The sequence below is a fragment of the Callithrix jacchus genome, chromosome 2 (assembly GCF_049354715.1).
Source record: "Callithrix jacchus isolate 240 chromosome 2, calJac240_pri, whole genome shotgun sequence".
Taxonomy (NCBI): domain Eukaryota; kingdom Metazoa; phylum Chordata; class Mammalia; order Primates; family Cebidae; genus Callithrix; species Callithrix jacchus.
Genome location: NC_133503.1, coordinates 44259666 through 44278518, shown reverse-complemented (window position 1 = coordinate 44278518; position 18853 = coordinate 44259666). Strand labels below are relative to the sequence as shown.

General features: G+C 40.0%; 1 protein-coding gene across 12 annotated transcripts in view; it reads left to right on the top strand.

Moving 5' to 3' along the window:
- The window catches only part of PRELID2 (PRELI domain containing 2), a 442316-nt gene that overhangs the window by 73181 nt on the left and 350282 nt on the right, over positions 1 to 18853 (top strand). For all 12 annotated transcript variants that reach the window (XR_008478683.2, XM_017968616.4, XM_054250283.2 and 9 more), the window contains one exon: positions 17304 to 17373. Coding sequence is in view for 11 of the 12 variants with exons in the window: in XM_017968616.4 (XP_017824105.1) it covers positions 17304 to 17363 (60 nt within the window). In the remaining variant the exon portion in view is untranslated. The remainder of the gene's footprint in view (positions 1 to 17303; positions 17374 to 18853) is intronic.

The window sequence follows — 18853 nt, the reverse complement described above, 5'->3', positions numbered from 1 at the left end:
ACTCCTTTCAGTAGCCTTTTTGGCAATTTTCCCCTAATTGCTCTTCTCACCATGAAATTTTAAGACCACAGATATACTGATTATTTGTTCATGTACTATTATGTTTAATTTATACATAAAAAGTGAAGATAGCTGGGTGTGGTGGCTCATGCCTGGAATCCCAGCACTTTGGGAGGCGGAGGCTGGAAGATCACTTGAGCTCAGGACTTTGAGACTAGCACAGACAAAATAGGGAGATCTCATCTCTACAGAAAACCAAAACAATCAGCTGGGCATGGTGGTGCCTACCTGTAATCCCAGCTGCTCTGGAGGCTGAGGTGAGAGGATCTGCTTGAGCCTGGGAGATAAAGGCTGCAGTGAACTGTGATGGTGCCACTGCACTCCAGCCTGGGTGACAGTGAGACCCTTTGTCAAAAAAAAAAAGGCATTTTTCAGCCTCCCAAACAAATTGTTTTATCTTTTCAATATTGGCCTGTTGAGAAAGCATGCCATATACTATTTTGGGCATACTATTTAGGGAGCTTTTGTCTCTACCCCTCCAAATTGAAGTAAAAAATTGCTAGCTCACCACTCTAAAAAAAATTTTAAACCAAAAATTTCCAAACCCCTATCAAAAGAATGTTTTGGTGAACCCCCATATAGCCACATTTTGCTTCTCCGGGGAGGCTTAGGAGATAATATGGGTGATAACAGTCTTGTTATGCAAGCATTCTTTTTTTAGCCCAGTTTGTCTGAGTGTTTAGAGAGTACTACAAATGCTGTGGAAATGCAGAGCTCTCATTATGCAATCGCATGGATTTTTTTTTTTTTTAAGTTTGTGAAATACATTTTCAATGTGTGATGAAATAATTTGTTATTTCAGCCACTCACCTGGCAAGGCCCCGTTATTAGGTCCATCATTATTCTTATTGTGTTGATCAGGAGGCTGAATCAGAGAGAGACTGAATTCAACAGTGTGTGAAATGTTTGTCACTGAAACAATGTGGGCAAGTCAAACAATTTGAATATCGCTTTGAAGAAGGTCTGGCCTAGACATACTACAACTAAAGAAATCAGAATATGCTGTTTACTTGTGGTGTATGCTTGTTATTTTAGCCTTATAAAAATCTATTTTAGTAGTTGGAGATAATGTCCTGGGACTCAAGAAAAGAATGGAGATACTACAAATGTAGTCCAAGTGGGCATTTGAAAAACCTTGAGACATTTGGTAGCATTATTTTTGTAAACTAACTGTATTAGTTATTTAGTGCTGTGTAACAAATTGCCCCAACTTTGTAGCTTAAAACAACACATACATATTACCTCTGTTTCTGTAGATCAGGAGTTTAGGCACAGCTTAGTTGGATCTGTTTCAGGGTCTCACAAGGATGTAATCAAGATTTTAGCTGGGCTGCAAATTCATCTGAACACTCAATGGGGAAGCTTCGTTTCCAAACTCATATGGTTGCTGATAGGATTCAGCTGGCCTCCCTTGTTTCCTTGCCACAAGGGCCTCTCTATAGAGCATCTCAGAATGTGGCAGCAAGTGTGAGAGTGAGAGAGTGCTACCAGGGTGAAATATCACAGTTTTTAGTAACACTGAAGTGACATTCCTTTATTTTCTGTATTCTATTCATTAGAAGAAAGTTACAACCCACACTAAAAAGAAGATTGCACAAGGGCATAAATACCAGGAGGCACAGGTCACTAGGAGCCACATCAGAAGCTGCCTGCGACACTGACCTTATCCAATCCATACGCTGAGTTGTAGGCAGAAGTGTTCAGTTCTTTTTGGTATATACTGGATATTGATGATAATTAGAGGTTGCTGAGGGTCAGCTGCATCCCTGAAACCTCACTAATGGTCTATGGAAATTTCTGTGAGACATATATTGTGACATTTATTAGTCATTTATTTATAAGTAGGCACAAAATAGTTTACCTGTTCCATAAGTTTAAGTCCTCATCCTTTTGGGTGCTCTGACCATGAATTGCATGAACAGCTCACTGAAGGCAGAGCAGACAATATTCCAAAGGCGGGATTCAGCTATTTTGTAGAGAGCATCAGGCAACCAGAATCTTCTGATGTAGTGGCTGGCCTTGGGACCATTTAGTCATAAACTGTGGGTGCCATCCATAAAGTTGGAGAGTGAAGGGCTTGCTAGATAGAGACTTAAACCCTAATGGCACAAGGATAGGTGTGCCTTGAGAATTTTGAGCTAATCCACATATCTTAAGTTCCATTCATTGGGTTCATGACAGTCCATTTCTAATATCCATTATGCTAGTTAATAAGCCATTACTTTTACCAGTGAAAATTTGCAATTTTAACATTCCTTGTGCTAATTATCAAAGCCTTTGATGTCTAACTGAAGTTTCTGGAGAGCGAGGTTGCTGATTAGAATGTTCACAGATAACCTCTGGCATGTGAGGCCTGCCTTAGGGCATCTGGCTATATCTGGTGTATAACTTGAACTAATACTCATACTATCATAGCATACATCATGCTCTGAAGTATTTTAAAGCCAATTATAGACAACTTAACAATCATATGCCAAATATCAACTTCTGAACTAAAAGCATAGTATGCTGTGCCTTTAGAAAGGTTATTCAGTGTGAAACTGATTTTGTCTGTATGTTTTTTTTTTTTTTGAGACGAAGTTTCGCTCTTGTTACCCAGGCTGGAGTGCAATGGCGCTCACTGCAACCTCCGCCTCCTGGGTTCAAGCAATTCTCCTGCCTCAGACTCCCGAGTAGCTGGGACTATAGGCACGTGCCACCATGCCCAGCTAAGTTTTGTATTTTTAGTAGAGACGGGGTTTCACCTTGTTGACCAGGATGGTCTTGATCTCTTGACCTCGTGATCCACCCACCTTGGCCTCCCAAAATGCTGGGATTATAGGCGTGAGCCATCATGCCTGGCCTGTCTGTATGTTTAACATAGGGATTGAGTATGAAGTTTTAGAGAAAAGTTGCTTGGCCCTTGATCAGGTTTTCTCACTTTTCACAAGTCACGCTTTCTCTCTCAGACCCCTAACTTTCTCTCTCTAGAATGAAATGATCATAAACCCTGTTTTACAGAATTTTTAAAGGATTTAAGTAAGGTTACATATGTGAAGCATGCCTGGAACATAGTAAAACCTCAATAATTGTTAGCTTTCAGAGATGTTCTCTGCCAAAAAGTATATTTTTATAGGTAATAGCCTTTTAAATACAAAAATTTTAGATATACAGTGGTATAGGGCAAGCTTATGGTGTTTCCTTTAAAAATGATATATTTTTATCATTTTCTTAGATTATAAAAATTAAATATCAATTTTTAAAGTTAAGATATTCATTCATAATTTTAATACACATTTAACATTTTGTATTCACATTTAACATTTTAATGTAGATCTTTTTAGGTATCTGTTCATGTTTGCATATATATGTTTATATATTTTTTTTCTTTTTAAAAATAAAGTTGGGATTATTTAGTCCACTGTTTCATTTGTGGACACATCATAAACATTTTTTCTGTGTCATTACATATTTCTTGAAAACACGATTTTTGGTGCCTGCATAATATTCCATTGGGATAATAACTGTTATTGTTGGTTTCTATTTATCTTCACTATTATGAATAATATTGGAATAAATTTTTGGGTATAAATTCTGTATAAATGTTTGTGTACATACCTCGTTGTTTTCTGAACTAGGATCTTTCATGCTTATTGCCAAATTTTTGTCCAAGAGAATTCTGTAAATTTGGCACTGGATATCATCCATATTCTTGCTGTATAACTTGAATGAAAGACTTAACCTCTTAGAACTTCCATTTGTCATTAAGAAATTAGACTAATTTCACTTCATAAAATCGTTGAGAAGAAAATAAAATTATTAGGTCTTGTCTTCTGATATCTACTTTGAAGACTACTGAAAGTTAATTATTCTGCCATTAACTAGTTTGACCTTAGTCCCCCCCACCCAGTCCCCTTCCCTGCCCTCCCTTCTCCCACTTCTCCTGCCCTCCCCTCCCTTCTTCTTTCCTTTTTCTTTTCTTTTTGGCTCACCACAACCTCGCCTTTTGGGTTCGAACAATTCTTGTGCCTCAGTCTCCCTAGTAGCTGAGACTACAGGCTGGACTACCATGCCCGGCTAATTTTTTGCATTTTTAGTAGAGACCAGGTTTTACTGTGTTGGCCAAGTTGGCCAAGATCAAATGATCTGCCCACCTCAGCCTCCCAAAATGCTGGAATTTCAGGTGTGAGCCACTGTGCCCTTTCCTATGTGCTACATTGGATCAGTTGCTCTGAGGTGCTCAATTCTGTATCTGTGAACTAACTGTTCAGGGTACACACATACATGGGCAGTCACAACTCTAAAAAACAGTAAACATTTTAAAATTCAGTAATTCCAAGATAGAGGAAAAGAGCAAATAAACTGTCATTCAAAAGAATAAAGAGAAGTCACAGTATGATATTAAGAACATGGTATGATAGTATACTGACTATATGTTGGAGACTTGCATTTCCTGCTTGTTCATGTGAATTTTTTCAAGATTCTTTATATTATTTGAACCACATGAAAAAACTGATGAAATTTTTTTTCCCTGTTCCAGAGGGTTTATTTCCCAGTTCAAATTTACTTCTGTTGATAATACTTTTTAATCCCACCCTTGAGTGCTCAGATTGATTGATTTAGTTGATATTTATTCATTAGATGTCCTGAGAATATTACCAAGAATTCTGATTTTTAACAGCTTATTTATAGATCCCGTAAATCATAGTAGCTGCTGTCTTCTTACACATCTCCCTCCCCATCAGCCCTGCTACTACTGTTACCTCTAGAGTTTTTGTCTGATGAAACATAGGCTTTGCAGAGAAAACAGCTTTGTGGAAATGAGTATTCTGAGTGATAGTTTTTCGTTCATTCTACTGGGTTTAAATCAATGCCTTTACCTTGACTGAAACCTGGGAATCCAGAATCCCTTGATGGCTCATTTGAATTCATCCTGGTTGTAACAGACTTTGCTAGGTGGTAAAGCTTTTGGGAATTCCTGGTTGATTTACCAGCTGAAATTCTGGGATGTTGCCTTCTATGAAACTAAATGAAATCTCGGAAGTCAAGCTCTTGCCTGAAAAGATAGAAAGTGGTTTCTTGAGCTTCAGATGTGTTAGTGCATAGTGATGGGAGAAAGTGCCTCTCGACGCAGTGCGGTGAGGAGACCGTCAACCCAGCCGCCAGTCAGGAGACCTGGGCTCTGGCCCTGTCTTGGCCTCTCTCTAAGGGCTGTGTTGCTTGGATTAGTTGCTCTGACCTTCACCAACATATTCTGTAAAACCAGATTGAACTGGGTAGGTCATTTTCAATTATGCAGTTGTCTGACTTTTTTAAAAAAAATTCTCTCTCTCTTTCTTCAATGTCTGACTAATATTTTTCTGACAAATAGTCTTTAAGCCTGCATTAAAATGCAGTAGTTTAAGCTAACTAGGGATCTAAGAGCATCAGAGGTAATTCATTTAACAAGTTTGTAGTCAAGGGTTGATATGGCAATAAAATATTTAAAAATAAGAAACATAGTTTTATAAATTGCTAATTAGCAGAAGGCATGGTAAGCATGCGGTAGGGTTGTTACAATTTCATTTTGTAATTCTATTCACATAAACATGTTGGCTTATTTTTATCTATGCCTTCTGTAAACACAGCCTATTGTGGAACTTTTGGGGAAGACCAGATATAATATATAATAGTAGCTGTAATTTATTGAGTGTTTACCATGAGCTAAGTGCTATACTGTTTTATGAATATTTAATTTTCCCAGTTACCTTCTGGAAGAGAGACTGTGGTTACTCCTAGTTTTCTGTTTTACAAATGAGGAAATAGAAGCACACAAAGGTTAAATTCCTTGAGCAAAGGCATCAGCCAGTAAGTGGCAGAGCTGGAATTTGAATCCAGGTGGTCCTGACCATCCTCTCAACTGCCATTCACTTTGATTCCCTGACAGGGAGGTCAGAGTCCCAGAGTTTAGGTGAAGGAGACAAGACAAATGCATGACTTGTCTCCATCAGCATTGGGCATTTATATGACTTTGTAGTAGATACTTGTTAGACTATAGAGAAAAATGTTCTCGTCTTCAAAACACTTAATATGATACTTGCTTTCTTAGTGTTCCTCCACTCTCATACCCATTAATTCTTCTAATCTCTCCAAAGACATTGGGGAGCTGTGTTCTCTCCACTATTCTGGATGGAATTTCCAACCAGTCTATTAGTGTTCTGAACCCATTCTTTCACTCTTTTGTGCTAAATTCAAAGACAAAGACAATGAGAAAATAGGAATTTGTGGCCACTATAAATCTTCATGTACCTTGTATAAACCTAAGGCAGGCATAGAATTGAAAGCTGCAACAGCTCTGGCCAGGCTGCATTGAAATACCAAAAAAAAAAAATTGTGTATTTGTGTGTGTGTGTGTGTTTATGTTTATGTGTGTATACACACATATACATATATAAAAATATAGGGGCTGCATCTGCATATTGTGTGGATCAATTGCCTTTAGGGACACATCTGTTGTAAATCAGAGGTATCATTACTTACAGGGTTGGGCTTGGATTTTTCTAGACTCTGTGTGTTTAATTAAGGCTCTTAGTGTGACCAAAAAGGCCAGGAAAATGTCATTCAGACATCTCAGCTGAGGGACTGATAAAGAATTCTGGGTACAGCTACTTGAATCAGAAAGGTAATTTCATTTAAAGATACATCCACTAGTTTAGCAGCAGTTGTGTGCTTAAGCCCTGCAGCATACTTCAATGTTCCTTGAGCTCTCTGAGGTGTCCAGCTGTTCCCCTGGAACATTCTTCCTCCCTTAGTCCATGGTGATTTCTATGGCTCCTCACTCTAAGATAGAATTTCAACCTTCCTGAAAGACTCTTTTGGTTGTACCCACCCCTAATGGGCAGTAGGCAGTGACCCAGGAAGGCGGTGGGGAGGAGGCTCCAGTGTCTGCCTGTTGTTAGGGGAAAAGGAAGCATTGTGTCTAGTGAAGCTGGATTTGTTATAGTGACATGTTTTTGTCACTTTCAGTTTTTTTGAATTTCATTTACTGTCTGGGATTTGACCCCTTTTTCATTGGCTAGCTTTTTTCCTTAGAATCCAGCTCACCATCTCTGAATTTCCAAAGGAAAATGATGGCTTTTTTGGAGTTAAGTAACTCCTTTCTTATTGATTCCCAATTTAAGTAGAATGTAAAGACTATAATTAAAAATTTCCTCAATCAGTGGCCTTTAGTGGAGTGTAGATTTTGTTATTTTTAAAGACATTAGCCTTTAGTGGAGTGTAGCTTTTGTTATTTTTAAAGACATTAATATTTGTTAAAACCTATTGGTTTTTCTATTCTCTGAACTTCCTGATATGTTTGAAATAGTTCAAATTTTAAAAACTTATACTCCTAAAAAAACTTTTAACATCTTTAAACAAAATAAAAAAAAAACTTATTTAACAATGTTTTGAGTAGGTACTACCTGCACATAAACATTTTAAATTATATTTTCAGTAGAGTCATTTATGTTCTTTTTCCTCAGCTCCCTTTGAGACCAGCAGAATACTCTGCCCTAACCAGCTATATGAACTTGACTGAGCTGTTTAATTTTCTGTGTCTCATGTTCCTCATCTTTAAAAGGGGGACAATATCAGAACCTACTAAAGTATCGTGAGGTGTAAATGAGCTATGTACATAAAGCACTTAGGATAGGATGTGGCAACAACAAATGATAAGCTGTTATTGTTGTTTTGAGGCAGAGTCTTGTTCTGTTGCCCAGGCTGGGTGCAGTGATGTGATCTTATCTCACTGCAACCTCTGCCTCTTGGGTTCAAGTGTTTCTCCTGCCTCAGCTTCCCGAGTAGCTGAGATCACAGGAACCTGCCACCATGTTTGGCTAATTTATATATTGTTAATAGAGACAGGGTTTTGCCATGTTGGCCAGGCTGGTATCAAACTCCTGACCTCAGGTGATCCCCCTGCCTTGGCCTCCCAAAGGGCCGGGATTACAGGTGTGAACCACCATACCCAGCTCCTGTTGCTGTTTTAAGAGACGAGGTCTCACCGTGTTGCCCAGGCTGGTCTCAAACTCCTGGCTCAAGCTGGTTGTCGTTATTAACATTATTTTAAAAGCAAAATACAAGATAGTTAAAAGCAATAACTTATTTTCCCCATTATTACATTATAAACAAATGTTTAGTGATTACGATGAGCCTGTTTTTGGAATCAACCCAATGTGCATTTAAATCAGAGTGCCCTCCCTCAAAGAGTATGGATGAACTTAACCTCTTGCTGGGTGAAATATGAATAATACTGCCTATCTTATGAGTATAAGAGTAAAGGAGATTGTATAAAGAAGTGCTTAAAATACCTTGGCACATAATAAATACTTCATAAATGGTAATTGTTTTCTTTTCATTATGACCCAAATTGGCATATTTCCTTCTAGTCTCATGTGCAAATTTTAAACACAGTCATAATCACAGCATTAGTACAGTTTCATTTCTTGCTTTTTTCAAGTAATATTTTATAATAAATGCCTTTCACACTAATTGCATAAACTTTAAAGTCGTTTTAATGATAATATGTCATTAAATAATTATATAATAATTTATATTGCCCTTTCTTTACTATTGAGCATTTTGGTTATTTCCACTTTTACCATTACAAATGACAGCATGTGAAACAACTTTATGCATATAACCTTTCCTGTTTTGTAACATTACCTTAGAAAAGATTCCCTGAAGCACTCTTAACTGTATGTGACTACTTTCAAGATCCTTTGAATGGGTTTTTTATCTCTGTCACTGAAAGATAGGCTTCTGTTTAAGGCTTACCACTTTATCCCCAGTACCTAGCACATCATCATTGCTCAATAAATATTTATTTATTGAATTAATGAACAAATGAACATACTATCATATTATTTTCCAAAAGTGGTTAGACTTTATGTTTTCATTCTGTTATCTTTTAGCAACACTCTTAAGAGCAGAGGCATTTTCTATATGGCACAGGGGTAATCAGAAAGGTAACAGTAACAGGTAATATTTTTCCAGTACTTTCTATGCCCCATCCTGAGTATGTTGCATGTATCACCTCATCGACCTTGCTTAGCATCCACCATCCAATTCTCTATAGTGAGTACTATTGTTTCAGGATCTTTGGGGTATCACTTTTCTGGCTGGAAACCTGTGGCTGGTGGCACCTTTGCCTAAGTTTTGTGTGGGCCTGCTGGGCCCATCCTGCCCACTCAGCCTGGCAGGCTGTGCTCAGTTCACACTACTGCCCTGGATCCCACACTTCCAAGGGAGATTGTGAGTCAGGCATGGAGCAGCTAGGGGTGAGTGAGCAAATGTGGAATACTGCCACTGAGCAGTTGGACACACCAGCTGCTGCCATGGACACACCAGCTCTAGGTGCTGGCATGGGTATCATTTCTCTGCAAGGTTGTGGCTGGACCAGGTACACTACAAACAGCTTTCCTGGGGAACTCACAGTATGTAGCTCCTTTCTGTAGCCAGGGTGTCCTGTAAAGTTTTTAGCCCCTAGCAGAGAGGAGACCCTGGAGTGGGAAGCTTCTCTCTGCAGGCAGGTCATCCAGTCGTCTCTGTAGCTTTTAGCAGAGAGGAGTCCCTGGAGTGGGTTGCTCCCCTCTGCAGTTGATAGTCCTATCTCTGCAGCTCTCAGCAGAGAGGAGGCCTTGGAGTGGGTAGCTCTTCTCTGTGGCTGGTTGTCCCAACATCTGCTGAGCTCTGACTGAACCCAGGGCTTTTACAGGCCTCAGGGAAGGAAGTATGCACCGGTTGGTCCATGGGTGGCCATGGGCGGTCCCAGAAAAGGCACACAAGTTCCCACTCAGGTGGGTCTGGCAGCCCCACCTCCAGCCTTTAGGCCCTCCCTGGCCTGAAAATGGGGCTTCACTGGGGACCTGCTCCTTTCTGTCCAGGAACCTGTTTACCTCCTGCTGCCATTCATATTGCCCGTGTTCAACCCTGGTGTTGCTCTAAGATTGGAGCAGATACCAACAGCTGGGAGAAGCCAGGCAGCAGGGGCAGGCACTTCCAAGCTGGTGAGTGCAGGGGACCCTTCCTGCCACCCCCGTCCCCAAGAGTGTAGGGATGCCTTGGTTCGCAGCATGCTTTGGGTGGCTGCAGCTGTGCCTGTGGGGACAGAACTCCTGACTGCTCTGTGGAGCAGCAGGCCCAGGTCTGCAGCTGCAGTTTGGGCGGCTGTAATTGTGCCCAGGAGGGTGGGCTCCTACCTGCCCCTGGGATCCTACCAGCTCCATGGAGTGTGCAGCCCTGGCTGTGCCTCCCTGTTGCAGCCAGCAGTGATGGCAGTGGCAGGCCATTTGGAACAGCTGCTGCCATCACTATCATTACAATTTTATAGATGAGGAGACATAGAGAGGTGAGTTGACTTGCCCAAGATCGCACAGATGGTGAGTGGTAGAATCCAGATTTAAACCAGACAGTGGGACTCAGACTGAGCATGTACTCAAGAGGCTGTCTTGGGAGGATTGCTTGAGCCCAGGAGTTTAGTGCTTCAGTGAGCTATGATTGCACTGCTGTACTCCAGCCTGGGCAACAGAGTGAGACCCCATCTCTAAAATGAAACAGGAAATTCCCCTTCAGTTTACTTTTCCAGCAGCTCACTCCTTTACTTCAGCCACCGTAACAAACTATTTTCTAGAGAACCTGAATTTGTTGGCCAGATTCCATATAAGATGTGAATCAGCGCTGTCTCTCAGTCTTGAGAATTTTGCATCGGTCCCAAGCAAGACCCAGAATTGCTTACTGCATTTGGGTTTTTAAAACAACCTCCCCTTGCAGTTCACCAAGTGAAGGATTTGTGAATTTTTAAAAAATAGAAGCTTTAATTTTTTTTTATTCAAAGGAAGAATTTTATTAGATTGTTTAACATTAAAGACAGATGGTAGATACGGAACATCACACATGTGGGAGATATTAATCCATGCAGGGATATTTCAACCAAATCATGCAAGGAATATCCTAGAGATTAATCAAGAACACTCCCCACTTAGTTAGCAACTGAAATAGTAGAGCAACTTTTAGGAAGTATCATTATTACGTCTTTTCTTAAGCCTCCTTCCACTTGGTCTGTCCCTTCATCTCTGTGTGTCACACTCATGACCAGACTTTGGTTCTTACTCAAATCTCTCTTCTTCAAGTGGCTTCTGTAAGTCCTTCCTTCCTGCAACATTAGTCTCTTCTTCCTTTCTCCTGTTATACAGTCACTTAGCAACAGGGATACATTCTGAAAAATGTATTATTAGATGATTTTGTCATTGTACAAACCTCATAGAGTACACTTCCACAAACCTAGATGGTAGAGCCTACAACACACCCAGGTTATATGGTACAGCCAATTGCTCCTAGGCTATAAATCTGTACTCGTGTTGTTGTACTGAATACTGTAGGCAACTGTAGCACAATGATGACTATTTGTGTATACAAACATGGCTAAATATAGGAAAAGGTACAGTAAACATATGGTATAGGAGATGAAAAAAATGGTACACCTGTATAAGACACTGTGAATGAAGCTTGCAGGACTGGAATTTGCTGTGGGTGGGCGAGTCAGTAAGTGGTGAATAGGAAGGCCTAAGACATTACTATGCATTATTTCAGATTTATAAATGTTTTGTACTTAGGCCACACTACATTTATAAAGAAATACTTTTGTTTCTTCAATAACAAAATAACCTTAGCTTGCTTTAACATTTTTTATTCTATAAAATTTTGAATTTTAACTTTTTGACTATTTTGTCATAACCCTTAGCTTAAAACATAAACACATTATACAGGTATGCAAAGTATTTTTTCTTTATATTTTTATTTTAGAAACTTTTTTTCTATTTTTAAAATTTTTTGTTAAAAGCAAAGACACAAACACACACATTAGCCTGGGCCTATACAGAATCAGGATCATCAGTCTCACTGTCTTTCACCTCCACATCTTGTCCCACTGGAAAGTCTTCAGGGGCAGTAATATGGAGCTGTCATCTGCTGTGATAACAAGGCCTTCTTCTGGAATACTTTCTGAAGGACCTGCCTGAGGCTGTTTTACAGTTAACTTTTTTTCAGAGACAGGGTCTCTCACTTTGTTGCCCAGGCTGGAGTGTAGTGGCATAATCATAGTTCACTGCAGTATCAACTGCGTAGTTCACTTAGGATCACTCCTGAACTCAAGTGATCCTAAGTAGGTAAGACTACAGGCTTATGTCACTGCACCTGGCTAATTATTATTATTTTTTTTAAGAGAAGGAGGTCTTACTATGTTGCCATGGCTGGTCTCAAATTCCTGTCCTTAAGCAGTCCTCTCACTTCAGTTTCTCCAAAGTGCTGTCATGCCTGGCCCTAGAGTTAAATTTTGTTTTGTAAGTAGAAGTACATTCTAAAATGATAAAAAGTACAATATAATATATAAACCAGTAATATAGTCATTTATCATTACTGCCAAGTATTATGATATTATAATTGTATATGCTATACTTTTATACAAATGGCAGTGCAGTAGGTTTGTTTACCCCATCACCACAAATACATGAAGAATGTGTTGTTTTATGATGCTGTAACAGCTACAAGGTCACCAGGTAATAGGATTTTTTCAGCTCCTGTGGAGTCTTATGGGACCACTATCACATATATCATCTGTCATTGACTGAAACATAATGAAGCAGCACATTACTGTACTTTTTTCTTTTAAAAGTCATAGTACTTCACAGGAGCTATGTCTCTTCAGTTATTTTTTATTTCTCTATTTCCTCTGAAGAGGGCAATAGCCCCTTCAGTAGAGGCTGCTTGGCTTATCTGCATCCCTGTCCCACATAGCTTCCCTGTCTTTCCTTACACAGAGGGGGTGCTAATACTGTTTATGGTATTTACTCCAAAGCCATGACCCTCAGAAAGCAATATTTCCAGTGGGGGTTCTTTAACACCAGTCTTTTATTACTGATAATTAGGTGAGCAATTCTCTTTTGTTAGGAGCTCCTGTGAATGTACCTTTTGAGAACTGCTTTAGAAAATTTTTGTTCAGTCTAATATTACTCTCTTCTGAGCCTCCTACATAAATCAGAGCTTCTCAAGGAAGGATCAGTTTTATAGCAAGACAAATATACTGTTTGAATTTAGCCACCTTTAGTTTCAACTTATTCCTGCTCCTCTAAGATAAGTTTTGTGTTTTTAGTAATAATCAGCTATTTCTCACAGACTCTTAGAGTGGAGAATTTGCGAAGTGTTTTGAATCTGAAAGACTCTGAGACTCCTTTGTGGGGATACATTTGGCCAGCACAGGTCTGGTATTAGGGAAATGAGCCTGCAAAGTAGCTCACTTACCTGTACGTAGGCAAATAGAGAAAGATAGCCTTGTAATAGAGAAGAAAAAATGTCAGTGGGGAAAGAAATAATAAAATCAAGCTGGTTTACGGTTTGTCAGTCTAAAAAGCTTTTAAGCCTTATCTATAAAGGTAGATCCACTTAATGTTTGTTCTGCATTTCAGGCATCATTGTGTGATAAGTGGTATAAACTTAGCCTCTTTAAGCCTGATCTCCTGGGGGTTGATATTTAAGCGTTGGAACTTTATTTGAAAGGACTCTATCGATTAGGCTTTGATTTGGTCCTTCTTCACCAAAGAGAGGTACTAAATCATGGCTTAGCTTCCCTGTTAGGTGTTTTTTTCTCTTTTATTCACTTTACAAGCCTCTCTCTCGCTGCCCCCATTCTCCACGTTCCGTTTCTAACTGTTCTGCATTAAAAGACTAAAGTGGTATGAGAGAGGGGGAAAAAGGGAAAAAAAGATCAACCGTCACCCTGTGAACATAATTGATTCAACAAATAACATCTTTCAATTCTCAAGGAAAACCTCAATCTTCACTTATGTCAATTAGTATTCAGTTCAATAAGTGGTGGAGGTCTTAATTTAGATGGATGGGAAAGTTTGCAGGTTCTTACCTCCTAGGGAAGAAGTGTGCTTTTCTTAAAGTCATACTGTCTGGATTTATGCATCTACTCTGCAAAAAAGAAGCTTGAAAGAAAATTAGTGTGATAGTTTTTATTCTTCCTGAAAATAGAGAAAAGACATTTAGTTACTGTCCAGAGATTTGTTAGAATAAAAAAGTGAAACCAGGGAATGAACATTTTCTGGAATCCATTAGACTCTAAACTCCATAAGGGCACGTACTTTATCTTGTTCATTCACCATTTAATCTCCAGTGCACATAGTAGGTGCATAGTACATATTTGTTAACTGGATCTGTTGTTAATGGAATAAGAACCAAAAGGGCACAATTCAGATTTTCTGTTAAGAATTTAGTTAAATTTCATTTCACTGGTTGCTTCATTCTTTGCCCCCAACCCCCATTCCCCTAATTCTTTAAATGGCAGGTGGCTCTTAAGAGTACAGTATATACTATATCTTCAGAAATGATTAAAGATAAACTATTTCATCAATTCCCAGGCTGTCAGAATTGGAAGAGATCTCAGAGATGATGTAAAGCTGCTATTTATAAATTCTTGTAAATGAACTGCTTGTTTCAGAATCACATTGAAATGTGATAGTTCCCTGACTCCTTTGTAAGACTTATGAAGGGACTGGCTCACTTACTCAGCTCACAGCTCTCAACTCCTTGTAGGAGGGGAACACACAGGTGAGCAGGTGCAAGGGCCAGAATGAGTGCTTCTGGTCAACCAGCAGGAGCAGAACTCTGTGCGGGCCTGCAGCAGCATCTAGAGGTTGCCTGTGACCCTCAGAATCCCAGAGGGTGCATGTTACAGTGTGCTATTTTAGCTTTGTCATTCATGGATGGCTTAAGTGTTAAACAGCTCAATGGAAGGGTCAATGTGATAGCCTCTTGTACGTGCACCCAGGTCCTTGTCTGGCATCCAGGAAGAATCAGGTTGTGTGAAAGAATTGAAGGATGGTGAATGTGGAGGATTTTATTGAGCAGTGAAAGTGGCTCTCAGTGGGATGGGGAGCTGGAAAGGGGATGGAGTGGAAAGGTGGTCTTCTTCTGGAGTTTGGCTGTCCCTGGCTGAATTCTTCTCTGAGATTCTGCCATCAAGGCATCCCTCTGAAGTCAAGCTGCTTTTCTCTGATGTCCAGATGCTTCTTCTCTTCTCTGCCACTCTGCTACTCTACTGGTGGGGCCTGGGGTTTTTATGGTTACAGGATGGGGAGTAGCGTGGGCCAGGGTGGTTTTGGAAAAAGCAACATTTATGTGGGAAAACAGGAATGCATGTTTTCACTTTGGGCCACAGATCCAGGCTTGAGGGTGTAGCCCTCACCAGGGACTGCCCTTTTCTACCCAGATTTTCCTGCCACCTTTCCTTATCAACATGAGGTATGTTATACATGTACAGACTCGGGCCTGAGCTTTGAAATTTGTGACTGAGTCAAACACACTCTTGGGTAGACTCTTGGGAATCTGTTTTCTTTTGTGACTTCCCCTAGTAATGTTAGTGTGAAGCTGGGTATAGATAGCACTAATCCCATCTGCCTCTCAGTGTCTTGACCTCTGTGGTCTACGTTACTCCTTGGTAAAAGTGATCAGCCTAAGGTACCCAGCAGAATGATTGGTGGAGTTGTGATAAGAACTCAGGTCTCCTACCTCTGTCAGTGGTGCTCTTGGCCCTATGGTTTGCTGCTTCAGTTTAGCAAACACTCCTTACTACTCAGCATTCTCTCAAGATCCAGTAATACTGCTTCCTTCCAAGGTAATGGTAGTATTTGTGGTGATGGCCAGGCAGAATCTGAAGGAAATACTAACTTTAGTTTCGTCTACTTTGATGTTAAATATATTTTATTGTCTTCTCTAGTGATGCCTTTGATTACCCTCTATCCCCATCCCTTGGCTCAGACTCCAAGTCAGAAGTCCCTGCCTTTCGCCTGCAAGTCCACCTGGCATTCCCAGCCCTGCCTGATCATAAGAGGATCATATGGGTGCCTGTTAAGGGCACAGAGTTCTGGTGACTGCTTGAGTCCCATTAAATCAGAATCTTCCTGGGAGGGGCCTGGGAACCTGTATTTAAGTTCCTCTTATTATTATTATTATCTGCAACAATTCTCAGGCTCAGGTATCTGAAAATGGCAGCTTCCTTTCCCTTGGATCCAACTTTGATGACCTGGAGACCCCAGTTTATAGTTACATCATAACCCTCTTTTCCATTTGAAGGTTTATCCTCTCGCCTGTAGAATTTGTTCTTTAAGGAGGAAAGAAATTTCTGCTTTTTTCTTTCATCCAAGGTGGAATTTTCCTGGACAAGATTCTGGGTGGACAGGTGGGTATGAAAAGTAGCAGAATGAACATTGCAAGAAGGTTCATGGGTGCCTGTGAAAAGGAAGAGGGTGCCTGTGCTCTTTTCCTGGCTTTATTACTTAATAGTTGTATAACTTTGGGCAAATTATTTAAACCTCTCTGAGTTTATGTTTCCTTGTCCGTAAAATGGGGGTAAGGATAGTACTCATTTGGAGGTTTTATGTGCATTAAGGTGTCCAAAGTCAGCTCTTAGGACAAAGACAAAGTTTGAGATTTGCCTGCAGGGGGTATTGGAGAATGTACTCAGGAAAAACTCTTGTCATGGGGTATAGAAAGAGATTTTTGAACTGTGATGCACTTGCCACAAAGGTCTTAGCTGATCTCTTGGAGAGCTTTGAGGATTGGATGCTCCTCAGAGTTGTCCCAAATTAAGGGAAGGAGGCCAGGTCTTTATACCCCCATACTTACCAGTCACTGGATGTGGGCTGCCCCTCGAGGGACATGACTTCAGGTAAGGCAGCTCCCTGTGGCTGACGGTGGCTGTGTGCCAAAAGCAGCCTACATACAGTCTTGGTGGAAAGGGGAGTGCTTTAGTCCTGGGAGGGATCTCAGTGGTACACCACAGCACTCACTACCCCCAGGTAATACGTATAAAACCCCAGCTGTGAATCTAGCATATCTGTAAATGTTCAACGGATATTAACTATTGCCATTATCATTCTAGCTCTGGCAGGGCTACTTTCAAGAAGTTATTTAACTACTCTTGGGCTATTTTCTTATGCTTAAAATGGAGATCCTAAGTTCTGTTCTGCCTACGTCCGTGAGTAGTTCTGAGCACATGCGGAGATAATGTATGTGAAATTGCTGAGTGAAATAGTATTAAAATGTCAGGTATGGCTATGAGCCTACCTTTTTGAAATGAATATCTGGCCATGACCTGGATTCTTTGAAGCGAAAAGGTTGTGATAAATGTAAAAGTACTTGTCTGTGAAATAGGGCATTTTAATTTTTTTCTCTTCTTTCTACAGGGAATTAGAATCATGGAGATGCTGCTAAAGGAACAGTGTGGTGCCCCCTTTGCAGAATAAAGAATCATCAGTGAGTACCAAAAGCAAAGTCAGAATTATTTACGCAAGCCGTGTTTTCATGCTTATCAGCCTGGTATTCTACAGCAGCCTCCCTGGGCTATTCACGCTGCACACTTCCCAGTTATATGCACAGAATGCTATTTCACAGGTGTTTTATCTCTTTAGTACTTTTATTTACTTGTTTCTTTGATTTTCAGAGCAGTTTTGTGTTACATGCTGGGTTACAACTCTATTCAAATTGTTAAAACTGTTAGACAATCTACCATGATTGGGAGCCTCAAAGTATCATAGATTTGCAAAGATTGCAGCTCAGATTAACTGAAGCTTAATGTTTTTGTTTTGAAAACAATCAAAGGAGGGCTTTAAAGATGTGATTGGAGCAGGAAGGGAAACAAGGAAGGGGCATGTTGATTGGCCAGTGAAACAAATATCTCTTATTAGTCATATATATTTCCAGTGATTCTGAGTAGCTGCCTGAAATGCGATTGAGAGGGATTCTGAGATCTTGAGAGTAATGCCCAGGCTCTGGGTAAGGGTATCTTGATTGATTAACAGTGTCTGCCCATGGGCACAGGATGGAAGGAAGACAGCACTCATGCTGAAGCACGTGCTACATCTAGTTTAGGGCAAATGGTGTAGGGTTAACAGATAGTGGGGACTTGCAGAACTACTCAACTCCCTACTCCCACTCCCTAAATTTATATGGCCTAAACCAAGAAGAATGGTTTTTATAGTGGAAATGGCAGGACAGAGTTATTTAAGGGAGAATCAAAGCCCCAAATAAATGAGTATGACAGATTTACATCTTACAGAACCTATAGACCTTAGATTTTTAACACCTGAGAGTTGAAACCTTTGAATAAAACAAACTTTGCCTTGGGTAATGTAGAATTAACTCAAATTTTCTTATGTTGGTTTAAAAGTTGAGACACGTGGTCTTGTGTAAGCAACCTAGTATTCTAATTGTGATATGCAATAAACTTTGAGAGCAGTTAGCCAAAAAGAAGCAAAAGGAACATTCATATACAAGCACCTTGGCATACCAAGCATGCTGTCCAAACATGCGAATGAACATCAGTTGGAGAATTATAAAGTCTTTCTGTTTATTTGCAGGTTGGACTCCATTTTGATTAATATTAAGCCCCTGTCTACTTAATACATATTAATTCCTTTGTTACTGGAAATCTAAACAAGATATAATTTCATTTAGCATAGGCATGCACATAGCAGGTGCTCACAAAATGTTGGGATTGAATCTAAATATGGGTTACTCCTACATCCACCCTATTCCTTTAAAAAATTACAGAGAACAACTTGGCCACATCTCCCTGTTTTTCTCTGCTAGCATATTTGTGAGGCTGTACTTGCATACTTAGGCACAGATCCCATCTTACTCTGGGAGGTGTGGGATCTTGAGTCAGCTCCATGGTAAATGAAAGAATGAGGGGCCTCCATTTCTATGGGAAAGGTGAACACCTATTGGTCTTCAA